The sequence below is a fragment of the Caloenas nicobarica genome, chromosome 6 (genome assembly GCF_036013445.1).
Source record: "Caloenas nicobarica isolate bCalNic1 chromosome 6, bCalNic1.hap1, whole genome shotgun sequence".
NCBI classification, from domain to species: Eukaryota; Metazoa; Chordata; class Aves; order Columbiformes; family Columbidae; genus Caloenas; species Caloenas nicobarica.
This window is the reverse complement of record NC_088250.1, coordinates 8,743,857-8,768,272: the sequence shown is the minus strand read 5'-3', so window position 1 is coordinate 8,768,272 and position 24,416 is coordinate 8,743,857. Positions and strand designations below refer to the sequence as shown.

Below are 24,416 nucleotides of genomic sequence, written 5' to 3'. Positions count from 1 at the left end.
GAAGGCAAATTGAAGATTACTTTTATCTAATATTTGGTTTCCTTTTTGGCACTATGAATGAGATATTTGACTTTCTTCATCGTAAAATCTCTGAGCATCTGACGTTCTGGGAAGTGAAGTAGAATCAGTGTGTGTGTTTTGTGGGTTTTCGTAAACATCCTTTCCCTATTTTTTTTCATTGGCTAGTATGATTTCGTTTTGTCCTTGTGTTTGTATTTTCATATTAGATTAAATCAAGACACTAACTGCATAATTAAGTTAACTGGTTCTGTTCCTGTCCCTGTATTTCATTCCCAGAGAAAGTTTTTGGACTAGAAGTTTTAAGCTTCATATGTTAATAAATTAGTACAACAATATTAGACTATTGCAACTGGACAAGAATGTACATACATTTTCATCTGCTCTCCAGCTTTGTTCATGGTATCTTTCTTATAGAGATTAAAATACTGCCGTATGTGAAGACTATGGGTGGCAATAGCTGTTGACATTATGTGTACTTAACTTCCTGTCTTGGTGATGATGGAAGATGTGTATTAATCTTCTTTTCCATTTTATTCTTGCATCAGTTTGCTAATTGCACATGGTTAATTTCATAGATTAAACACCTTGGAATCTCAGTGACCAGAAGATTCAAATTACTGCATGTTATGAAGTATTTTAGGGCATTTTTACCTTCAATAAGTTAAAGAGGGGAGGAAAAAACCCTCCACAACCCAAACAAACAAAACCAAAGCAGAGCAAACAAAACCCAAACAAAACAAAACCAAAACCCAGCAACAAAACCTACCAGAACACCAAAACAACCAAAACCAAACAAAACCCAAAAAAAACCCCACTAACGTCATGGGTGTTGAAATGAAAGATTCAGTGACAGGAAATGACATAGTATCTTAGCTTGGATTTTGTTAATCCCCCCTGGATTTAATTTATTACCCATGGGCTTTGAAGCACCACAACTGCAAACTCACATTTTATAGCTTTCAAAAAAACCCACCCCAAATTGCAGAGTTTTCATTCTTTTTTGTCTTCAGGGTCTCAATTTTAAATAAATGTGCAGTTTCAGTAAGTGTTCTCTTGTCACATTGTCACTTAATGTGATTTGAATTTCATCACTAAAAAATAAGCACCACATGTGGATCCTGACTTGCAAGTTCTTCCTTTGTAGAAACGCTGTTATTACACTGTGCTTCTGGCACAAAAGGAGCTTAAAAAAAGGGGAGCAGAAATAGCCATCAGGGATGTCAGTAAGCTGCAAGCACTATTCCCCAAACAATGTTTTTGCTTGGGATACAGATTGAAAGTAGATGGTAACAAGCATCTGCCGTCAGTCCGTTCTTTGTGGAAGGTATTGTTTGTTCATTCCAAGTGTGCTCTTTGAAAGGACTAATAAATATTGGAAAGATGGATCTCAGTCAGAGCTCGGGTTCCTGATGGCCACTATCAGGTGCTATCGCAGCTCTTCAGCTGACTGTCACCTGTGGAGCTTCATGCATGCCTTTCTATGTGCTTTGAAAATTGATTAGTGTCCAAGTGCTTAGATTCCAGGCTACACATGCTTCTGAGATGGAAAATATGGAATCGTGCTGGTTTATTGACAGTGTGGCCACACAGAGTCACAGAATGGTTGGGGTTGGAAGGGACCTCTGGAGATCATCTAGTCCAACCCACCTGCTAAAGCAGGTTCACCAGAGCAGATCACACAGGAATGTGTCCAGGCAGGTTTGAATGTCTCTGGAGAAGGAGACTCCACAACCTCTCTGGGCAGCCTGTTCCAGTGCTCTGGCACCCTCAAAGGGAAGAAGTTTCTCCTCGTGTTTAGAGGTAGTCCAGTTATTTGTAGGTGTGCATTACCAGTTGTGGTAGGTACGTGTTAACTGTAGAGTACAGAATTACATGAAACAGTGAGTGATGGGTGGCAAACGAGAGCCATGAGATGTGACCCAGATTACCTTTATCTCTTAAAATGCCACCTGCACCCACCAATTCAGCCTTCCTGAGTCCATTGTTTCCAAACACTTGCACACTGTGGTTTGGAGAACCTGCTCATCTCCACAAGTGGGATATTATGTGAATTTGCACAGTAGTGCTATGGATAGTATCTGCTATGGATAGTATCCACTCATCAATAGCATGAAGGCAGCCTGGTTTTCTGGAGGAGCAGTACCCAAATTTGTCTGATAAAGCACTCTAAAACACTGCCAAAATGTTTGAGAATGGGGATGTACTGTATTTCTGTGACAAAAATTGGCAGGCGTTACTATTGCACCCATTCTGAGTGCACTAGTAAAACCATTCAAATAGATAAAGCCTCAAAAGCCACATGCACAAACCAGCTAGTGCTCAACATTTTAGAAGGCTAAAGTTTTAGATTGTCTCGTCTTCTGTGTCCTTGTGGTGGCAGCAGAGCTCTTACATGAAAAATCCTTCAAAACAAACTGCTGTTATCTTTTTAGCCCTTTCTTTAAAATGGGTAGAAACTTGAAGAGGTATTTAAATTATGTCTTTTAACTTTCTGAAATAAAAAATGAAATCTCCTAAATACTCTTCAAAAGCTATCTGATAAAATGTGTTTTAACAGTGTAGAAAATTCTTAAGGGGGGAAAAAAAAAGCTATTTTCTAGCATTTTGTCGCACTCAATGTCATCTCATCCATGATTGGATTCTCTTTAAGTTACTAAGTGTTGAGCATTATCTTTTTTCCACTTTACTTCTTCCTGCTACTGAATGCGTTTCCATGGACCACTGTGCACAGCAGCCTGTGTACCAGCGAAGGCACTACAGAATGTGCTATTTCTGAATTCCTGTAGTGGATACTTTTAAAATCAGGTTATGAAGAAAGTTGGGCTTTAACCCTGAAATAGATCATTGGTAGGCTAATGTTTTAAAACAATCTATATATACTTTTTTAATAACTGTTGATGTGATTGTAAATGTTTTTTAATCCATAGAAACACTCCTGAATCCTAAATTCTTAGATAATTTCTGGTAGCAGTTTGTTTATGACTTGTATAAAAGCCTGATGCAAAGCTTTTAAACTGATCTTTGTATAATCTTTCACTTCTTTATAGCTAGCTGTGAGTTAGCAACAGGAGCTTATTTACCTTTCTGTCTCCATTCTGTTATGTTCTGCATCATTTTATTGCATACTTCTTCCCCCTCTAAAACAGAGTATTCATAAAGTGAAGAACTGCTGAAGTTACTTTGTACCTCTGCTCAGACTGACCGAGCTCGCTTTTCTCCTGCTTTTAGGTCTGATGATCAAAACTGTATTTTTCAGGTGGGAAGCAAATAGGTGGTTTGAATTCCATTCTCTTCTCAGATTTTTGTGTCACTGAAGATACCAGCTTTTAAATACCTAGTATGAAATAACACTGTTGCTGCTGCTCCAATACCCTGTTTCTTCCTCCTCAGTACTTCCAATTTCAAACTCAAAAATGCTTCAGTAGCTCCTGTTTTAGTCCTCAACATGCACTTCCCTGTACCTTATTCGCCATGACTATCATCTGCCTAGTTAATATAGGCCTCCCTAGTGCTCATCAGCTTTCTCTCAAATGCTTGTTTTCACTTCGCTATAAAATTATCTCGGGTGATTGATTTTAAAAAATAAAGGAAGAAGTGGATCTGTGTATTGTGATTGCCTAATTGGTTCTAAAAGTCAAGCTGTTCCTTCTGCAATTATCTCTAACAAACTACAACTGGAAATTTGTCAGTGGCTGATTTATGAACCATAAAAATAATCAAAGCACACTTGTGCAACTCTGACTCTGGAGGGCTGAGCATAGTAATGTTAAGACCATTACTTTTAAAAGCATGGTGAATGTTCAGAAAAAATATTTTGTGAGATATTTTGAAGAACTGTCTTTTGTCATTTTCATGTTACTGCTGTCTGGAGAGACAGGAGTGGGAATGGAAAACATCAAGATAGTCTTAAGCTATAGATATGCAGACAGCTTTTTATATCCACCTATAAGAAAACAATATTTTTTTCAGGAATTTCTTTCCGTAACTTCAGATACTATGTTAAGAAATAACTATTTTATTAGCTAATCTAATGTAAAAGGAATTCAGACTTGTTTAAAATAAACTATTGCTATTTGGAGTTTATTCATAAGAGGCTTGCTTATTTAATTAGCGTTTAAGACTAAATGGGAAAATAAGCCTTATTTGTTGCCTTGGTTCTGCTATTGTCTTCAAACAGTAAAATTACTTTATTTGAAATCATGGAAATGTCAAACTGTAATCGCTTGGAGAAGAAAATCACAGGGTCTTGACTTAATTTTTCCAGTTACCTTTGCCTTGACGTTTAAGCATAAACCCGAGTGGTTTTAAAAAAGCATCAATATAAGCACAAAAATTTCATTCATCGTCTTAATGAAAACAGGTGGGCTGCTGTCAAAATTATATGTAATCAGCGTAGAGGAGCATTTTAAACAGACAATAACTGTCACTGTCTTCAGGTTGAGCGGAAGAAAGTAAAACTGTGTGTTCTGTGTTGTTCTTATTAATTCTTGCTGCTGATAGTATTTTTTTTTTCAGCCAGCATTATGATAACGTTGTTCTGCTATTGGTTTATTCAAATCCTTTTTGGAATGTGTCTTTGTCAAAGCATGTGCTTGTAAAAGCTGCCTTCCTGGATGGAGTATGTTTGTCCTCCACCCTGGTAAAGTGAGGAAGAGAAAGTCATCAAAAGAAGGCTTCATGGCAGTGGCGAAGAGCACAAATTGTGCAGGAAGAGAAATTACTGGGAAGTCAAGCATAGCTCGGCAAGGAGATTCTTCATCTTTCATGAATTTTACGTTTGTCTCCTGGGCTCTTCTTGCTTGTGATCACCAAGGTTACAAAACTGAGCACCTGAGAATTGTGTGATCTCAAAGGGGAGGTGAACTCTGGCAAGGTGTCTGCCTCCTCCTGGTGTACACCAGTATAGAGCCCCTGGAAACTGGGGAGAAACAAATTGTCCCATGTGTGCTTACAGTCCTTCACTGCATATGGGCTCCAAATACTGCATGTAGTTTTCAAATACTATGTTAGGCAGAAGAATACCTGTTTTTTCAGGCAGTGTGCCTTCACCTGTCTTTGCTGATGTCATACAGGAATTGAGCCAGGTGGAGGTTGTTTCAGGCACTGTGTTTGTGCCTCCTGCACTGTTACCCACATAAGTGTTATCTCTCACCCTTTATTCTCCGAAGACTTATTCTTTATTTGCTGAAAGCATGTGAGGCGAGCACTGTGAGTCTTGATCAAAGGAATCTACGAAGGAGAGGAAAGCAAGGCTGTTGGCCATTGCGTGTCCCTGAAGATATGGGCACTGATCTGCTGCAAACTGCTTTATGTTGCAAATAACACAGAATCCTTTGAAGCTTTATTCTGTTCTTGCCAGCACCACAGGAGCAGAACCCATGGTGCTGCTGCTGAAGAGAGCAAGACCATTCTTTCTCTCTGTCAAATATACACACACAGAGATATATATATATATATTTATATATAATCTTTCTAACTTAATTCTACTGAAAGCTTTACTCCCTGGCCACCCTATAGATGCTTACAGAAAAACAGAAGTCAGAAGTGGGAGAAGTGCAAGGGGGTTGCTGATGCTAGCTGGGATGAGGAGCAGGCTGACAGGGTGCCCCAGCATGTGTCCTTGAAGGGGTTTTCTGCAGGATAGGAGGAGTAGTTTACAGTATCCTCCAGTTTCTCTTCTGTAACGATCCCAGAGTGTGGATAACTAATGAGCAAGAAGCTTTATCATGTGCTCTCAACTAAAGATCTGCTTCAGATCCTCTGTAATGAGGTGGTTTATGTCAAACCCTTCCCAGCCCGCAGTTGTCCTGAGGTCTGAGAGCAGGGGCTTCCTCTTTTATCTGCTGTGATGATGTCCTCTGGTTCTCCTGATCCTTGTTAGCAGTTACGAGATCAATCACTGCCTGATCCTGCCCTTGGATCCTGGTGCTCAAGAAGCTTTGGACCCTCTTGCAACATGTGTTTGCAGTGACCCTTCCTCAGGGCCTGAGCTGCACACCTCCTTGTATTTTCTGGGATACTGAAGGGGATGTCAGCATTGCACAAGACAGCTCTAGGGAAGCAGTGAAACATGAGAGCATAAATACAGAAGTAACGTTAATTTAGGGAGTTGCAGCAGAAGGTAGAGGCAGGTATAGAAGAGAGAGGTTTTAAATCAGTAAAGGGGTAGATGAGGAAAGACAAAAAAGTCACAACCATTTGAGGGCTGTCGGTTGTCAGCAAATATGAAAGCACGTGCACCGTCTCTTTCCGCAATGTAGGAAGAACTTTGGGCTGTTGTAGGAGCTCCCAGTAGTTCCGAGCCATCTTTTTGGGTTGGCTTGGAGGGTGGTATCCACTTTGTTGGTCCTGCTCTTTACGTCCATGCTTGGCGCTAGAGCCCACATGATGTGCATCTGCAGCAGGACATCTGGCCTGACTTTCTCCAGAAGTTTATTTCACGTACACCAGGACTGCTCTGACCCCAGGAGCAGTGGGGACAGGTGGGGATTCTGTTTCAAGGTGGCACTGCTGCTCTCAACCAAGCACTGACCTGCTCACCGGTGCCCAGCTCTCTGCGCAAGCCCCTGGTGGTTCCTATGAGGGCTGGGCCATCCATGGTGGCTCTGATCGGCACTGGGGACAGCCTGCGTGCGTTCGGCAAAAACCAAGCAAGGGAGACTTAATTGTTACAATCAAAGGGCTTTCTGGATGTCCTTGTTGATCACAGTTTAGATGGGTATTTGTAGCTGTTGCAAAAGGCACAGCTTTACCACAAGGTACCTTTCAGTGGTTCAGGTCTCTCTCTGTAAAGGAAGTCACCCAAAGAAAAGTGCGGTGCAAAAGATTTATGTTTCTTCAGTACCTTTGCTCTCTAAAGTGCTTAAAATGTCCATTGTTACTGCTTTCATTTCTTTCTCTTTCTTCTTCGCCTCTGAAAACTGAATACGCAGCAGACAAAAAAACTTCAGACCCAGTATTTGGTAAAGAGAAGTTATAAGCTACTGAATACAATCTTCTATGTAGATCTGACATTATTTTTCTTAAAGTAAGCTTCAGGAAGTTTTTCTGTAGGGGTACATTGTGTTATATTTTGCTTTTATAAATTTGCTTTATCAGTTTTCTAAGGAGTGATTTTTTTTTTTTCTTTCCCTCTGTACAGGCCCAGACCGGTGAAAATACTTACACAAATCAATGTCTTGTATGAACCTTTGCTTCATAAAAGATTTGAAAAAAAATTTTTTTTTCTCTCTTTACTGGTTTCTGGCAAAGCTAAATCTTTATTTAAATAGAGTACCTGTTACTACTAGCACATTTTTAAAGAGTGATTCAGTAAAACAGTGCAGTATGTCTAATTAAACCGTGCTTGTTTCCCCCTGACTGTTGATTTCTGAATATGCAATTTGCGTCAGCTTTAATAAGTTGAGTAGACTGGTCTCTGGAGGGCGATTGCTTTAGTGTTCATAATCACTGTAGTGTAGTTTCTTAAGAAACTACCACAGAATTCCCCTGGGAACAATTTATAAAAGATAATCTGCTTGCTCTGAAGTAACTTTGGGGACAGATGTCAAGGAGTCAGTAACAACAGTAAGGGATTTGAGATGAGTGCTCCTGCATACTTGGCAATTCACTCCTGTCTTGGTCTGGGAGAGGAACAGACTAGAATTGTTCCTGGGTTTTTTTCCCCTCTAGGATATTTGAGCACAGAAGAAATCGTTTTCCAGCCTTCCTCCTTTTTTTTGTGTTTGCTAACTGGAGCAGTTCATGCCATTTAAATTACCCAAAGCCCTCTTTGTAAGCGAGTGTTGTTGTGTTTGGGTGGGAAGCATGAGCTGGGATTGCAGACACAGGAGAATTGAGATGGCCTTTGCGGCTGATTAAAGAAAGCTGACGTTCTCTTCATCGCCTTGTTCCAAGTGGAAATGGTGTTTTACCTGCCACAGGAATTCTGTAAGATGCTGTAGCAGTGTTATATGCAAGATTAGAGAGGAGCAGGACAGGGAGAGGAAATGTAAAAGAGAACATTTTATTTGGGAGAAGACTGCTTAGGAGGGCAGCAGGTTTTTCATAAGCTAAAACATGCCTACCATCTCTGGCATGAAAACATACTCTTTTTTTTTAACCCCTTGGACCAATGATAAGTTTTGTGCAGTCAATTAAATTGTAGTGGTTGCACACAGGTTGTCAGTCCATGGGGAGAAATCTGAGGTGTTTGTGAAGGTGTGTCAAGGAGGCAGAAAGAGAAGGTGGGGCTGGCTGGGATGAAGGGTGCTTGGTTTTCTAGGCTGCAATGGAGAGAGAAAGAAGCTGGGCTTGTTCGTAAGAGACGACAGAAGAAGGCAAATGGAAGTGGAAAACCATCCTGAGCTGATGCGTAGGCAGACAGCACAGCACGCTGAGTTTTTTGGTAATTTCAAGCCCTTTTCCAAACTGTCGTGCACAAAGTTTGGTACTTGTTTTATTGGAGTTATTGCTTCCATTTGGGGGAGGGGCAAAGCTTCAGACGTGCTTGTATAAGTGACTGCTGTTCCTTTCATTGATCTGAATGGGTTAAATTGTTTGTATGTAGAAAAAAAAATGTTTAGTAACGAGCTTTAATTTAATCAGTCTATTAGATCAGAAACACTCTTTGGATCTCTAAAGAAGTTTCTTTGATTGGAAGTTCATTAGCTGCTTTTGTCTGGCTCGTTCTCTGCTAAATTAATGTACTAAATACTCTTTGCCTATTAAAGAAAATCCTTAATTTACAATTTTTATGTTTACTCTCTTTTCCAAAGAAGTGCTGTGTGGTTGTATTTCCACATGTTGGCAAGCTTAGCTAAATGCCTGCTGTTATGTGGTTTCAGTGGCGTTGCTTTTGTGAAGTGGTTGTGAGAACTGCCACTTGGGAAGATGTGGTGATTAAGTGAATTAGGACCTCCTACAAATGCAACGCTTTGAGACTTTCCAGCCTCAGGAGAGGCTATTTCAAAAGCTGTATTTAGTATTTTGATTCAACGTTCTTGAACTTTAAACATTGCGGCAGTGGCAGACTTTTTTTTTTTCCTCATTTGGCATGCCATAAATAAATCTGTGGGCAGGGGTTTAGCGTAACTTTTCACTCCAATGCAAAACAAAAATACTCAAGAATGAAAAGAGGTGATTACAAAGGGTTATTTATGACAGTCTGTTGGTCTTCTGACTTGCTGGTGTTGACTTCCCCATCCTTGAGCTAGAAATGGTGACAGTGCCATGGAGCAGAGTGTGTTTCCTTTGTTATCCCCTCTTCCACTTACCCACTGTGGATTTAACCAGGTGCTGCTCTGCTTGGGAACCCTGGCTCTGTAGTCTGAGTATCATACTTGAATCCTCTGGACTAACATAGTAGGGGGGACACCTGAGACCCTTAGTGGGCTCATTAAAGTGTCTGAACTCATGGGTGACATCTGTGCTGATGCAAAGTCTCCAGGGGAGCAGGGGGACAGAGAGAGGGCTGCCTGGGCACAGCTGGAGCAGAAACCAGATAAAGCGACGTGGGGAATTCTGCAGCCTTTTCTGCAGGGTCCATCCCGAGCAGACCGTGCTGTGTCATTACAAAAAGTGCAAGAGGCCCCTTGGTTTTGCTCTGAGATTACCCCTCAGTGGTGGGGGTACTTGTACCCTCTGTCTTTGGTGTTATGTTGGTAGAAGAAAGTAGACAAAAAGAAGCATTATAAAGGGAACAGCCTTGTCAGGTATACACTATGTGAACATGCAGATTCCTATGTCTGATTCTCCTTTTGCAAGTAGATTCTTACGCTGAAGTGGAGCAGCATAAAGGTGTGCATTGCTAACATCTTAAGGCAATATCTGCCCCGCTTCTACATGTGAAGATAACCTTTAAAAATTCTTGTATATAGAGTTAACTTTCTACTTTCAGAGTATTTAAGCCAGAAGTTCAGTAAATGTTTATAGCCAAGGACGATGCTTTGTTGCGTTAAAATAAACCTGAAGTTTTTTGAACTGTTAAATCTGACAGGATCTGTTCTCTGGTGGCTTGCGAATCCTTTTAGTTCAGCAGGAAAATGTGTAGCGAGCGTTCAGGCAGGTGCTTATCTGCATGCAGCAAGCAGCTCTGCTCAAGTCAATAATGCAAAGTGATTATTTTTGCAGTGCAACAGTGTCAGGTTTTTCAGATATGAAATACTTGCTTCATTCTTGCTCATCTGTTCCATCCCACTTCCCTTCCCCAATAACCCAGATTTAAATCCAGGCTGCCCTCAAACTCATTACAAGAAGTGTTTCCCTCTGGTAGTAATTTAGCATTATTTTTATGGACCCATGCAAGAGTATAAAATGAATCCAGCGAATCATAAAACTTGAATAGGTAGAAACAGATCAGAAATTATATTAAGAATTTCACACATAAGTTATTCAGTAATAATAATAATCCTTTCATGCATTTAGATCTAGAATGGCTCTGAAAATGTACAGCACTGTGAAAACTCACAGCTTTACAGAGGTTTTTGCTGGGATTTTTTGTGGAGTTATTTTGATAGAACTCTGTGCAAAGTCAGACTGAATTAAATAATAAATCGAGGGCCCCAAAATCTTAAAACCAGGGTTCAGCAAATGAGAGTTCATGAGCAGTTTAGGTAAACTTCAAAAAGACGTGTTTAGGGAATGATATCGGAAAAGAACTTGATATAATTTACATTTCTGGTTTGAGTTGCAGCATTTACTTGTGTACAGTGCAGCTCATCGCTGCTTGAATGGGAGCAGAAACTGTTTTATTTGGGAAGACACTGCACGTGTCCTGGTGGGGAGGCTCTGGGAGATCAGGGGCTTTAGCGCTGTTAAACGTAAAAAGAAGGTGAGCTCTTCAGGATTTCAGAATCAATATGACTGAGTTGCTCTTTCATTTGTTTCTCTTTAGCTATGCTGGTAAGTAGTTGAACAGTTGTGAATAGTTTGCAACCCTGTGAATGCGGTTTTGGTATTCAGGCAGGATTTAGAAATGGACAGACCCCAGTGTGCTAGTGTGAGCTCCTCATACCTCTTTAGGATGTTTTCTGATGCTCAGTATTGTAATTCCATGTCACATTCTCCAGTGACAGTCTGCTGTCACATGGTGTGGATGAAAGACAACCCTTAAAAAGTTAATTTATTCCTGCTTATTCAAGTGGAAGAAAGCAAATTACCATGCTTTAGTAAGGTCCCATTATCAAAGGTTGTGAGAAACACACAGTGGGTTAAAATCAGACGCAAGAAATTCTTAATGCCCCCAAGACATTCACTCTGCCTCCCTGAAGGACAAGGAAGCCTTTGAGGACAGCAGTGGAAGGGGCTCCTGGCCTGCGGGGCTCAGAGCATCTGCTGGGGCAGAGCGTGGCTGGGACAAGGGGGACTCTGAGCTGTTCCTGCCTGGGACCAGCCCTGGAGGTGTTTAAAAGGTGTTTAGACAAGTTTCTTAGGGACAGGGTTTAGTGCTAGAGGTAGGTTAGGTGATGGTTGGATTCGATGATCCTGAGAATCTCTTCCAACCAAAATGATTCTATGACAGAGGCACTCTGTGCTGGGCACCCTCTCCTGCCTGAACACGGAAGAATGAAGGGGAGGCTGAGACCTTCATGCCTATTCCTGCTCTCCATTTTCTCCACACCCCTGAAATCTTCCTTTAATCAGTGTCTTTGGCTTATTTTTTCTCTAGCACCACTGCACTGCACAAATAGTTTATCGCTGGGATTGCTTAATACAGATTTCCTTAATACCATGCTTTGCTAACTTCTGCTGTGCCTTTTTTCAGTGACAGTCATAGCTGAACAAGTATTACAGAACTGAAATGAAGGGTAAAACAGTGGCCTTCATCTGTTGTTTGAAATAGTCCATTTTATCATACAGTATGGTTGTTTGGGAGTGGGGATGACTGCTCAGCACTGTAGTCTTAAAATGTGTGGACAACTGCTATTCTTATGTGTATTGGGTATGACCTTTTTTGCAGTTTGTGTGTCTGTGCTGCCATTAGAAGTGATGAGTACATTTGAAGAGTTGCTGCCTTTGCCACACCTAATGATTTCGTTAGAAGATGCTAAAACTGAGCACACTGACAACATCAGCTTTGCTGAGCAGGTTGACACTATTAAAAGCAGATAAACTGAGTAGGTTGTTTGTGCAAGATCAAAGGAAAATAGAATCGTGAGAGGCTGTTGTCTGGATAATGCTAACATTGTGTCTTTTTCATTTAGGCATGATTGGACAGTGTCCTTAAGGGGTGTGGATTTCTCTGGTCCACCACTCTCAGTGGAGCGCCCAGAACAGGGAAACAAGCTGAAACTACACTTGTTTATTGAAATTCTTTGCTGTGATTAGGAAGATTTTGCTTTGAGGGTTTATCTTTACAGTGACAGATACCTTTTATCCATGAATGTATTAACGTGCAGTGTTTGTCCTGCTACTGGGAATCAGGCAGTGTGGTTTTCATGGGTAGGCAGTCACCTGCTAGCAGGCTGCAAGGGCAGGAGGTGCAATGCTGAGCTTGCTTAATTGTCTGGTAGGTGTGAACTCCAATGCCCAGAGATCAGTGGGGTTTTGCAGTTGCATAGCTTAGTTATGTTGCTACTAAAAAAAATAATCTTTCCTCTAGGTAGCAGAACTTAGCCTTGGAGTGGAGTTGTTGTTGGTTGATCCCGTTAAGTCTCTTTCTGTTATACTTGGATCTTGTGCATTTTCTTAGTCTTTGAAGCTAGTCAGGGAGGATGTGGACTCCGAGGTTGGTCCTAGTAGAACCCTTCTGGAGATTCCCACCCCAAAATAAGCTGCTTTTGATGGCACAAAATGAGTGAACATTTGGCAGCAGTTTCCCCTGAAACTTCCCATTTGAAGGAACTGCGAACACCCTCTATTCAGCTGTGTTTAGATGCTTAAAGGCAATAAAATGATTTGAGACATATGGTTATAGAAGAATGGTATTTCTCTGTACTCACACTATGCCTAAACGTCTTCTCTCTGATACTTTGACACAGTTTCAAATATTTGTCTGACAACATTTTAATTTTAAGAGTGGATTGCTGAAGTAAGTTTCATACCCACACTTTGAACTAAGCGGTGCAGTTTTCAATTGGGGGCATATACTATTAAGATATAATATTAATAAGATATTATTCCTTTCTTTGTGCAGAGAAGCAATAGGAATAAGGCTCTTATACACAATGAAAGATCTGAACTTGTATTTAAACATTCAGTATTTGTTTTTTGGTGACTTCTAAATAATAAGCATTCATGAAATGGGAAAGGTTTTTCAATATTTTGATTTAAATTAATAAAAAATCACCCTTAATCTAGATTTGATTTCCAGTAATTTCATGGATTAATAGAAAAAATAAAGTATATGAATGTGTTCAAAACACCTGAAATGCGTAACTCACTGTGCTTTTCCTTTGCAGGATGTCGTCTGGGGGTTAAACTCTTTATTTACTGTAAGTAAATGAATATTTTGCATATCCATTTTCCTCTTTCCTGCCTGGTTTGGTTTCAGCATCACCTGATGTGAACCCTGTCTGTTGCGTCTTGAACTTAAGGTCATTATTTCCTTTGGCTTCAGTGGGTGTTGTACAAGTATGAAATCAGTTTGTGCTTTTGTTTGTATAACTGCAAGACTCACACAGTAATGCCGGCGTTTTCATACATTGGTTTTACTTTTGGTTACAAGTCTATTATGGGATATTTTGATAACAAGTTACTTGGGATGTTCCACACACTGTGAAATTCCTTCCACTGGTTTGCGGGAACTAGAAATTCATATTACTCTGAGAAGGAGCTATGTTAGTGTTATGTTTTTTGAAAGTGATGTTTGTGAGTTAGTGACTTCCCTGCAGCCTCATTCCTATTTTGAACACTTAAATGACTGTTCAAGGGCCTTGGTACCCCCTGCAAAATTTGCATAAATCCCGACTTGTTACAGAAATGATACAGTTTCATTTAAGGATCCCATTTTCCCCCTTTTCCTTAGAATGACAGGAGCAAGAAACCCGTGCCTCGTAATTACAAGAGCAACTTGAAAATGGAGGAGAAGGCAGGAAGAGGCAAGCGGGATGCAGCAGCTACTTTTGCCCTAAAAGCAGAAGGAGGCTAAGTCTTTACTGTACAAAAGCTGCCTTTTTTAGGGAGTGCAGGATTATGGTTCCCTTCCATAGCCGTTGCTGTCAGAGGAAAGCAAAGGTGCTAACTTGATCACCAGTTTTGTCATCAACTCTAGAGAGAACTACCCCAGTTACTCCAGGGTGTAGAGGGGAGGCTGGGAAAAGCTTTGGATGAGGAGCATCGCTGTGGGCTTTGCTGGCCCCAGCCTATTTTCAGAGACAGGAATTCCTTGCACCAGTGTCGGCAGGAGGAGGGGCAGCGCAGCAGCTGTGCTGCCAGCACTATCACCACGATCACAGTGTGTTTCTAAAACCTGTAGCACAGACCATGCCGGTGACTGGTTACAATCTCCCAGCCTTCCTGGCATCCAAAGGCTTGATTTGTTGCGACAACTTCTTTAGTAAGTTGATTTAGAAGATTGGAGAGCATTCGCCTTTTCAACAAAGAGTAATTGCATTTCACAGTTAGTCTCACACTGCATGTTAAATAACTGGAAGAAAGCAGAATCTACTGGAGGTACAAAGAAGTACCTTCAGAGACAGAAAAGTATGTAGAAATAATCTGCTGGGCAAACAGCTGCGAAGAGTGATGGTCACGCATCGGAGACCACGGGGATTTGTCATGGCTCGTAAGAGCTGTGCTTCCCAGCTTACCTCTTGGATTTCCCCCACACCCAGCTTCTAATACATAATTAGGCTTTGAAAAGCTGGAATTGGGTTGTACTGGCCTTGCAGATTCTTTTGTGGTTTTCTTGAAGAAAGTGAGTGAAAATGAGGTGGATTGGTGTCCTGTTTTGAGTGAAACAGGAGGTTTGCTGCTTGAAAATGAGTCAGAGAGTGACATGAGCCTTTCACACTTGTCCAATGATGGCATTTCACTGCTGTCACAGGCTGGCCTTAAACTGGGGAAAATGATCTGGGCTGCAGGCAAAAGAGAGGGTTTTGTGATTCAGTGTTATTTTTAATGATGATTCCCCTTCTATAAGAATCTTGATCTCCATTGTTTTTAACCCTAGACCGTTTCTCCTTCTGAAGTTAGTATTTCTTGAGATTAAACTGATAGACCTGAGATTTATTTTGACTCCTTCTGCTCCCTGCCCCCACATGCCGTTAGCCCTTGGGCTCTTTGCACTCCCTTTCTTCTGGGCTCTGTTTTTCCCATTGGACTAAAACCTTCCTGTCTGTCAAGCTCCAGATTATGTCGTTTCTTCATAGAGAGAATGAATGGTATGGAGGTGATATTAAGGAAACTCTTCCTGCTTTATCACCATGCTAGTTGCAAGGTTTTTTTAAGGGTTTACTTTAGCCTTGAACAAAAATCAGCAGGAATTGTGCCTCCTAAGGCTTGGAATGTTCCTTCAAAATTTGATTTAACTGTCTCAGTTTTCAAACAGAAATGCATCACTACCGAAGTGTCACAGGGCTGTGTGTGGTGTGCCACTAAATAGGGTTGAATGCCTTGCTGCTGTTGTCCTTTAATTGACTCGTGATTTGATTTGCAATCATCAAATTCATTTGCATTTACCTTTGGCAGGGATACCTATCAAGGTAGAGAGAAAATGGCACTACACTTGCTGGTCTTGTTTGCTTTGTTTCATTATCTTGTTCATTAGGGCTTTGGATTCCCTGGATGATGCAGTGAGTGGGAACTCTCTAATGTTTTCTGTTTCTTTTACAGGATCTTTTGAATTTTGACGATCCTTTGAATATTGAGGCTGCAGAGCATCATTTGCGTGACAAAGTGAGTCAGCAGTTTATTTAAAACATGTTGTTCCTAAACGAGTACACATACTGTACTCGGTGATCCCCACTCAGTCCTTTTAAAGCATTTGAGCTCGTACTTCAGGCAGTCGAGTGACTCATTGTATCAGCAACCAGTTATTCAAAAATATGTGCTTTATCTGGGAAAGTAAAGTTGACACAGTAGTGTTATTCACCATATGCTAGAATTGTTGACCATAATGTAGTCATATCCCCAAAATAGATGATCTTTTCCTTCTCGTTTCTGAGATCTTCTCTGAAGTTGTATACGTTCTGTGCAGCAAAATAGTGAACTGTTGTGGCGCATTTACTTGAGTGTCTCATCCTTCTCTGTCTCTCTCAAAATGCAGCTTTTCTCTTCACAACTCTTATGTGTTGCGTGCTTTTATGAAGCCAAGAGAAATCTGGGCACATTTGAAAGACAGGAGTGGAAACTTTATTTTCTTTTTATTGATCTTATTTGTTCTGTGTGTGTTATGGACTGGGCAAAGCAAAACATGGTATTGCTTAGTGTCCTGATAAACATCTGCGAGATGTATCTTTCAGCTGACACTGAGTGTGGAGGTAGAGGTGAACAAGAGTAACTTCTCCATTTATGGACCTCCGAAGTTGTGTCATGTTACATTACATAGATGCATACCTTATGCATATAAAAGTTACACTTGGTGTGTTCAAGATCTCATTTTGATTAAACCCATCCAGTACTTTTGTTGAAGCTAACCTTAAAGACTGAAGAAAGCTTCCAGGTAAACATTGATTTGAAGAGTTCATTGAAAATGCACTCAGGCAGTGCTTCTAATTTATCTCATTTTTTCAAGAGGAAATATCAGGACTACAAGTTCATCTTTCCAGCTGTTTTTTGTTTAATGAGATCTTGTAGCTATTCTGGTATTTATTAGTGTTTAAAGGGCTGGGATGAGACCATAAGCCTAAGCTGGGAAAAATTTAGTAGAAAGCTACTCTGGAAGAGGGTTTCTTAAATGGTTTTGTTAGATTCTTTTGTCAAAGAGTGTCAGGAAGCCTTCCAAGCCATAAACTACTGAAAACAGTTACAGAGGGGATACCGCCTGAGAAACAAAACCAGCATAGTGAAGGTAGCAGGCTGAATAATTTTCTTTGTTTGCACTGTTAGACTGAATTACTCTCTAATATCTTGCCATGTAAATTTGTAGCTCTTTGGGAATGATGAGGCTACACTCCTATTGCTGTGTCAAATTTGGCACTTGATTTTTTCTAACTGCCAGAAGGAAAGCGGTTTGCCTGGTGTCTGGGTAGGGTTTTGTATGGAGAGATGCTCCCGTAGTCCTATTAATAGTACAGTCTTGTGTCGGATGTGCTGAGGCTGGGACAGGCAAGCCTTGCCTGTGCTTAGAGTAGATTGTTATTAGATTGTTATTAATAGACCTCAGACCAGCCAGACAGTAAAGTCCTCTTCCCATTGAGTGATTAAATGCTTAGAAATTGCTATCCTGCATTTCTTAGCCTCATTCAGAAACTGGAAATCTTGGGAATCCACATAACGAAAGAATGTTACCTGCTTTTAAAAATACACCTCCCTCAAAAACAGAGAGGTGGTCACTCAAAATACCACACTAATAGCACAAAGGTATTTTTTTTCAGATAACAGCAGCCATGGAGGAAATGAAAGGGAAATTGAGTGGGTTTTTTGACAGTCTTCTAAATGAAAAATATTTTTGGAACAAACATTTTTTAATTTAGTAAACTCTTAAGTGTTCTCATAGGCATCTGTTGTATTCATATTCTGCCATATAAAGGGGTTTTTTGAGCTCATCTGAATCTAGTTTAGGTATTTAATTTATAGTGACAGCACCAGGTAGTGCTGGATTTTCCATAGTATATCTTACAGCAACATCAAGACAAAACGAATAATGCCTTTCTGGAGAGAATAAATTATGCAAGGCAGAGAAATGGCTGCTTTTACAATTAGCCTCAAAGGATTCAATTGCAGTGTGGGTTAGTTTTTGTCTCTCTTGGGCATAGATGTCATGTAGCGTATAAGCACTTCGTTGTGAAGTCAAACTGCGGTGGTCCTGTCCTGTCTCTTAATAAAATACTTGCAATGCATCATATTATTAACATGGGAATGCTCATGAATTTCCCTGAGACATTTTTTACATGTGTAATAGAATTAACTGTACAAATAGTGTATATGTAATATAAATGCCTGCATGCACAATCTATATACAAACGGATGTGTAAATATATCTATATACAAATAGTTTCATATACAAACATTTGTGTCTAACAGATACTGTATGAGAATGCCTTTGGTCATTTGGCAGTGTGGGACTATATGGCTTGTAACAGCCAAACCAACATTTCTTGAGCTGTTTTCTGTGGTTCTCCTGGAGGAGTTGACTCAGTATTTCACTGATGTCATTTCGGATTTCCAATCTTGGGATCCCTTTGCTGGCAATCCAGGCTAAGTGTGGCTGCCCGAGAGGTTAGCGGCTAATCTGAAGCTTGCCTCTGGTTATTGAAAATGCAAGACTGGAGTTTGTTGAGCTCCATAGGCTGGTATTAAGTCATCAAAAATGACTGCCGCCTTGCAGATGCTGGAAGAAGTCACATCATAGATTTAAAATCCTTATTATTGATTATTGGAAAACAGTTGTGCTGTGAATGTTTGTGTTACAGATCAGGCTAGAAGGGACAGTTATCTCTTCCTGCATAAGAGGCCTCTTCATTTTTGCATTAAATCTGTGGCCTATACCAGAGCACAGAGTTGTACCTTTTAGGAAAGAAGCCTTGTTCTGAAATGTAAAAATGATACAAAATTTGGAGCTCAAGTTGTTCAATTAATTGCTTTAAAAAACTGTCTTATCTGACATCTGAGCTAGAGCAGCTTCAGCTTCCAGCCCTCGGGGGCCTCCTTCGTCTGGAGGAAGGAGCTGTCAGTTACTGAACTTCTTCCCTTCCAGCTTCCCTCAGCCGGTGATCATCAAGTCACTTTTACATGAATTATTTTTTTAAGTACATATGATTGTTTATGCAGCTTTAGTAATTCTGCAGTTCTTCCCCACACACTTTGCAAGATGTCAGTAACTTTTCAGAAAAAGGCTCTGCAACAAATTTGGGCAGTCATCAGCATCTATTTTCACAAATGCTAGACAAAGAGATTATCTCAATATTCAGATTTGCTAGTCTTCCACTTATGTATCCAAAAACTACCTTCTCATCAGGTGCTGAAGTGACCTAGAGACCAGTGTTATGATCAGTTATTTTCATCAAAAGGCCTGTTCAGTGTCAGAGGATGCTGTCTGCTGCCTTGTGTGGCTTTAATCGGTTTTTCAGAAAGAGGACCCCTGTATTTGTCTGTACTAAATGGTACTGTTCAAGTGATTTCCTCATCATTGCCATCAATTTTGTAAGGGTTCAGTTTTGCCAGTTACCAGTTTATCTTATGATGGTCATCAAGAGATGTTGGATGCTCCAAAGCTTAGTTACCCACACGGTAATCTTTACGTACAGTCAGACATCCCACCTTTCAGCTTATGAGCTCAGTCTCATGTTCTCTTGTCACGCACCTCCAAGAAGGCTCTGTCCTCTCGGTAACCTCCTCGTCAGTATTGGGGGGCTGCTTTTAGGTCCCCCTAAAGCCTTGTCCTCTCCACCAACAAGGCCTCAGGTTCTCCTTGCCCTGAGGCCTTCCCAGCAGAGCTGTCCCCAGCCTGGCATCCCGGGCCGTCCCGTGCAGGGACCGAGTGTGTCCCAGGGCCAGGGCTTTGCATTTGGCCTTGCTGAGCCTCCGGAGGTTGCTGTCAGCCCCTCCTGCAGCCCATGCACGCTCCTCTGCAGGGTGGATTTGACCACTGGTGCCTTGATTACATCCACTTTAGTGACTGGATTTCTGTAGACCTGCTGCCAGTTTCCACACTCGGCCAGTTTTTAAACTCAAACCTTCTTGCAGGCTTGTTGATTGTGTCTTTCAACATTCAGATAAAGTTGTAGTTTCCTTTCACTCTTCTTTATTTTTTTTCTTTTTTTCCCCTCTGCCTTCATTTAACTCATAATTGTTTCCAGCTTAGGGGAAGTTTGCATTATTCATTTTTGTAGTGTTATTTTTTAGAACACTTCTGGTGCCCATATTTCACTGCAGTTAGGTCACGATCACTGGAAGATAAGCAACCATCCTCTCTTAGTTTAGAACTCAATAAATTAGAATAAAAAGATGATTGATGTCTCTATGTAAACTATGCATGATGTTTCCCAACATCGTCTTCTCACACAGATACAAATCTCATCAGTTTGGTAGTGTGAGTTTTCTTGTTGAATTTAAAGAGCTGCTGACTTGTTAATTAGTTGGGACTGCTTTGGATTTAGTGGAGAAGTCAGCCTGTCAGTAATTATGTGGATGGCCAGAACCATTAATTGTCAAACAAATAAATACCGTCGATTCCTATGCAATGAGCAAGTGGTTAAGTTTTAGTGACTATTCACTCAAAATTATTATGTGCTAAAAATTGTAGGATTTACTGGTTTGTACAGTGAAAAAATGGAGCTCTATTGATTTGCTTTCTGTGGCGGTGAGGTATGCTGAATACTGAAAGAACAGGGATATACCTTGGTAATACAAAACCACATCAGCTTATTAGTTCAGGACTTGTGTATTCCTTGGCCAGAGATGCTATGGGCACTGTGTCTGCTATTTGTCAGCTGAAATCTAGAAAATACTTTCCATACATACATCTGTCACGGTTGTTTTGAGATACTACCTCAGGACATTGCAATTCGCTGGGTTCCTTAAAAGCCCTTTTATTTCCTAGTAGCGGTTGCCTTTGCCAACAAACATTTCAAAGCCATATGTGCAGTACACAACAAGAAAATTCATTACATTGTCTGTGCGGCTTAAAGTAGAAATGTTTTTCCAAATATTTCTTAGCTTTTTCCCTCGCCTAGGCCTGACATATCAAGAATGCTAATGCTGTGTCCTATTTTAATTGTATTCACCTGTTGTATTTGGTGCAATTTAAAATACAAAAGCAATTTTTGTCATCCTGCAGATTAGCAAACACTCATTTACTTGTTCATCCATGCGCTTTTGAGTTGTTTTAATAGGAGAAGCTGAGGAACATTATCACCCTGTGTTATTTTCCTGCATGATCTTTCCATCTTCTCAGTGAAACTCATCTGTCAGTATTCAGTGCTTGGAAATGCTTCCTGCTGTGTCACTGTGTAAGGGTAAGACGGGTAAGACAGATAGCTCTCTGCAAGGAGTATTTTTTGTCCCCTTGTGAAATCTAACATGTCTTCTTTCATGGGACTTTACCAGCGGTTCTGAAGTGCCGTTGCTGAGAAATGTAATCAGAATAGGTCCATGTTCGCATCTGTCTTAAACACTTCTTTTTTTACTTAATTAAGCAAACCCTGATTTTATTTGAATATTCCTTGGAAAGCATCATTGTTTGTTTCCGATTATAGAGGACAGGAATGCACTGAACAGTAGGAGTGCCACGTCTTTTCCTTGCCCCCAGATAACTGGCGATTACATCTAAAGATCACGAATGCCACACTTTCGTGTCCCTCTCATTGCCTGCCCAGCCAGAGGAATGAGGGCCGTTGTCAGACTGGATGTAATTGTTGCTGGAAGCTGCAGTTGCTGCTGGACGTGGAGGGGTCATCGTGCCGTTTCCAATGGGCACTCGCACCCTGGGTGCCGACCGTCCCCATCTCTACATGTGCCATTGTATTTCCCAGTTGTCTGCCTGGTTTTAAAGAACAAACAGCACAACAACTCTGTGTACAAAGGGTCTTCTTGTGTCTTTTTTCCCCTGCCTATCTTCTGCTGCTGTCAGCAAAGGGAGTTTTAACTGTTTTTCTGCCTTTTCCGTGGCTAGATCAGTAACAAAGCTTGTAGCTGTTGTTTTTATAATGACGAATTATTTTGCACAGGTTTGGGGGCCGAGGGGGGGAGTTTGGCTCTGGCCCAGGTTTTAGAAAGCATGGGTTTTAACTACAGCTGCCAAATTCTGGCAGCTCTGGTTGTCACTGACTATATTTCTAGTCCATCTGTCTTCAGGTAGCTTTATGCACTGTTATGTTATTTGTAGATATTATGGTTTTATTCTGAGGGAAGGGAGTTGTACATTTGTAAGACTATTAAGGGGAAAATTCAGGAGAGTTGAAATTTGTATATAACATACTGCAGTTAAACATTACTGTGGATGATTCATGATGTGCTTGTGGCTCTAGTCTTTGTGGTTCTTATGGTCTTTAGTTTTTAATAGATCATCCTTACAGTTGCAGTTTCTAGTCCTGCTCAAATCACATCATTCTGATTCCTCACCACACATTTTTGCACACTAGCAAAAATCCTCCAGAAGATATCAAGGGCGTGCCAGCCTCATTTCACCTGTGATAATGCTGTATTTTCATGAACCACACCCTCAAATAAATCACCACAGTCAGTGCTGGCACCAGTGACAGGTGAGCCCAGAAGCTACTGGGAAACAGGCTTTACCTTGTATCACCTGCATGCTGCTGGGACAGCTATTGAATCTTTTTTCTTTTTTTTTTTTTTTGTTACACAAGAAAATACATTACTGCTTGGCTTTGCTTTTTTATTTTAATTAAAGGCTTCTCTTGGTACTAAAGAAAATAAGTTTTTTTATTTCAGGATTGTTTCTGTGGAGATGGATTTATAATGTGCTAATGTACATGGTGTTATGCAATATGAAGCTGCCTCCTAAGGTTTCCTTTTAGGATTTTAATTGCTGCACATAGCTTTGGTTCCTTAGGAAACTGAGCTTAAAAAAAGGTCTCTCCTCTCAATTGCTTGCAGTCTTTGGAGGTTGTTCTAATGAGTCTTCTGGGATGAACATTTTCCTTGAATTACTTGAGGACTGTTTTCTTGTCTTTACATGTGAGAGTACTAATCTAATTCCATTAGAAATTCCATTGATAATTAGGAACAGTTGCTGACTACATATTTCACTGAAGAACTTTTGTAACCTTTCATAATTGTATGCAGTTTTTTTGAGTCCTTAAATAGCAAACAGTTTAGGATTTTCATAGAATAATCTTAATTTCTCAAACCCTTCTTTGGGCATCCTGGCAAGAACCAGCATTACCTGACAAAACGTCAGTGCTTATATCTTCTGCAAATGGGTAAGTCATTGAAAGAGGAAGTTGTCAGCAAGAGGTCTGCCTGTAAATAATGATCATAAGTAAGAAACAAATACAGATAGGTCTGCAGAAGATCTTTAGGCATCCATTTGGAAATAAAATCAGTTGAATTTTCCCCCAAATTGTCCCTCTGCATCAAAAACTGTCATTGCCCAGCATAGCCTCTTTAGTTCTGAAGCCACCAAGAACCAGCAACAACTCGAAAGTGTAAAACTTCATTTTTACCAAGTGTGATTTCATCCTTGATGGGTTTTTTGGTTGTGGTTTGGTTTTTTCGGTTGATTGGTTGGGTTTTTTTTAACATGAGAAACTACTGAGTCTGGCTTGTGAAGCACGTTGTCGAAGTGGAAAGGGGTCACTTCTTCTGTCTCACCTCAGGTTCTATCAAACACTATAAACCAATCTGCCACGCAGAGCGGGAGCCCTGTGCTTTCCTTCCCAAGCTGCCCTGCGGGGTGCTAAATACAGAAGCTGGCAGACTTGGGATCTTTCATCTCTGCTGAAGTTTAGAGTAATTTTATCCTCAGACTGATAACGCCTTCAGACAGTTACAAAGTCCCAGAGCTCGCTGCCTGTGTATCATTTTGGATTCGATCCTTGTAAAGACTCTTCCAAATAGTGCCATGCCCAGCTGTACTTCTATCCTCCTGGCTTTTTATTTCTGTGCTTATACATAATAAGGGCATAATTACATTTAGATTTAAGTCTACCTTGAAAATCCATTTTTCTGTGTAGCTGAAGAAATGCACTTGAAATAGCGTCTTCAAATTTGGATTCTCCTTGATCTCTTATCATTGGCCACTTTGAAGTTAGTTTTCTGCTATTAATATAATTTCACATATCAGAAGATTAGTCTGTTTGAAATGTTATTTGATGCACCTGAATGAAAAACAAGATATAAATGTTAGCATATCACAGGTGTGTTGGATCCTCTAAGCAGAAAAACAGTAACACAAAAAATAAAATTAAAACTTGGGAGTTTGGCAAAAAATTTCATTATCTATATTTCTTCCTCAGGTCTTCTGGCTTACAGGAATTAATTTAACTGATCTTACAGTAACTTGTCTGTTTCTCTGTCATACCTGCCCTTTTTTTGTTGTCATTATTATATCAAAGGCATTGAGTACTTAGGTCGCTCAGGCTCCTTCCGTGATTCCTCCTATTCAGAAGAGTGATTTAGTTCTTTGAGGTTTGGGCCGCAAAACCCAAGAGCAGAGGTGCTGTGACCGTAGTAGGGAGTGCGTCAGTTAGTGCATTAACTTTTCTTGCTTGAAGCTTTTGGGTTGGTTCACCTCTTCATAAATGGAGAATGCAAGAACATTTCTTCCAGCTTTGAGTGGGTGTGTCTGGCTGGCAGCAAAACCTTTCCTTTGGATATTTTTCGCTGCATTTTCTGCTTGCTAGATTTAATTG

At 40.5% G+C, this 24,416-nt stretch overlaps 1 protein-coding gene across 1 annotated transcript in view; it reads left to right on the top strand.

Annotated features, from left to right (window-relative positions):
• UBE2F (ubiquitin conjugating enzyme E2 F (putative)) overlaps positions 1-24,416 on the top strand; it is an 84,331-nt gene that overhangs the window by 38,724 nt on the left and 21,191 nt on the right. The window contains exons 8-9 of the mRNA XM_065637787.1: positions 13,401-13,433; positions 15,775-15,837. Coding sequence (XP_065493859.1) covers positions 13,401-13,433; positions 15,775-15,837 — 96 coding nt within the window. The remainder of the gene's footprint in view (positions 1-13,400; positions 13,434-15,774; positions 15,838-24,416) is intronic.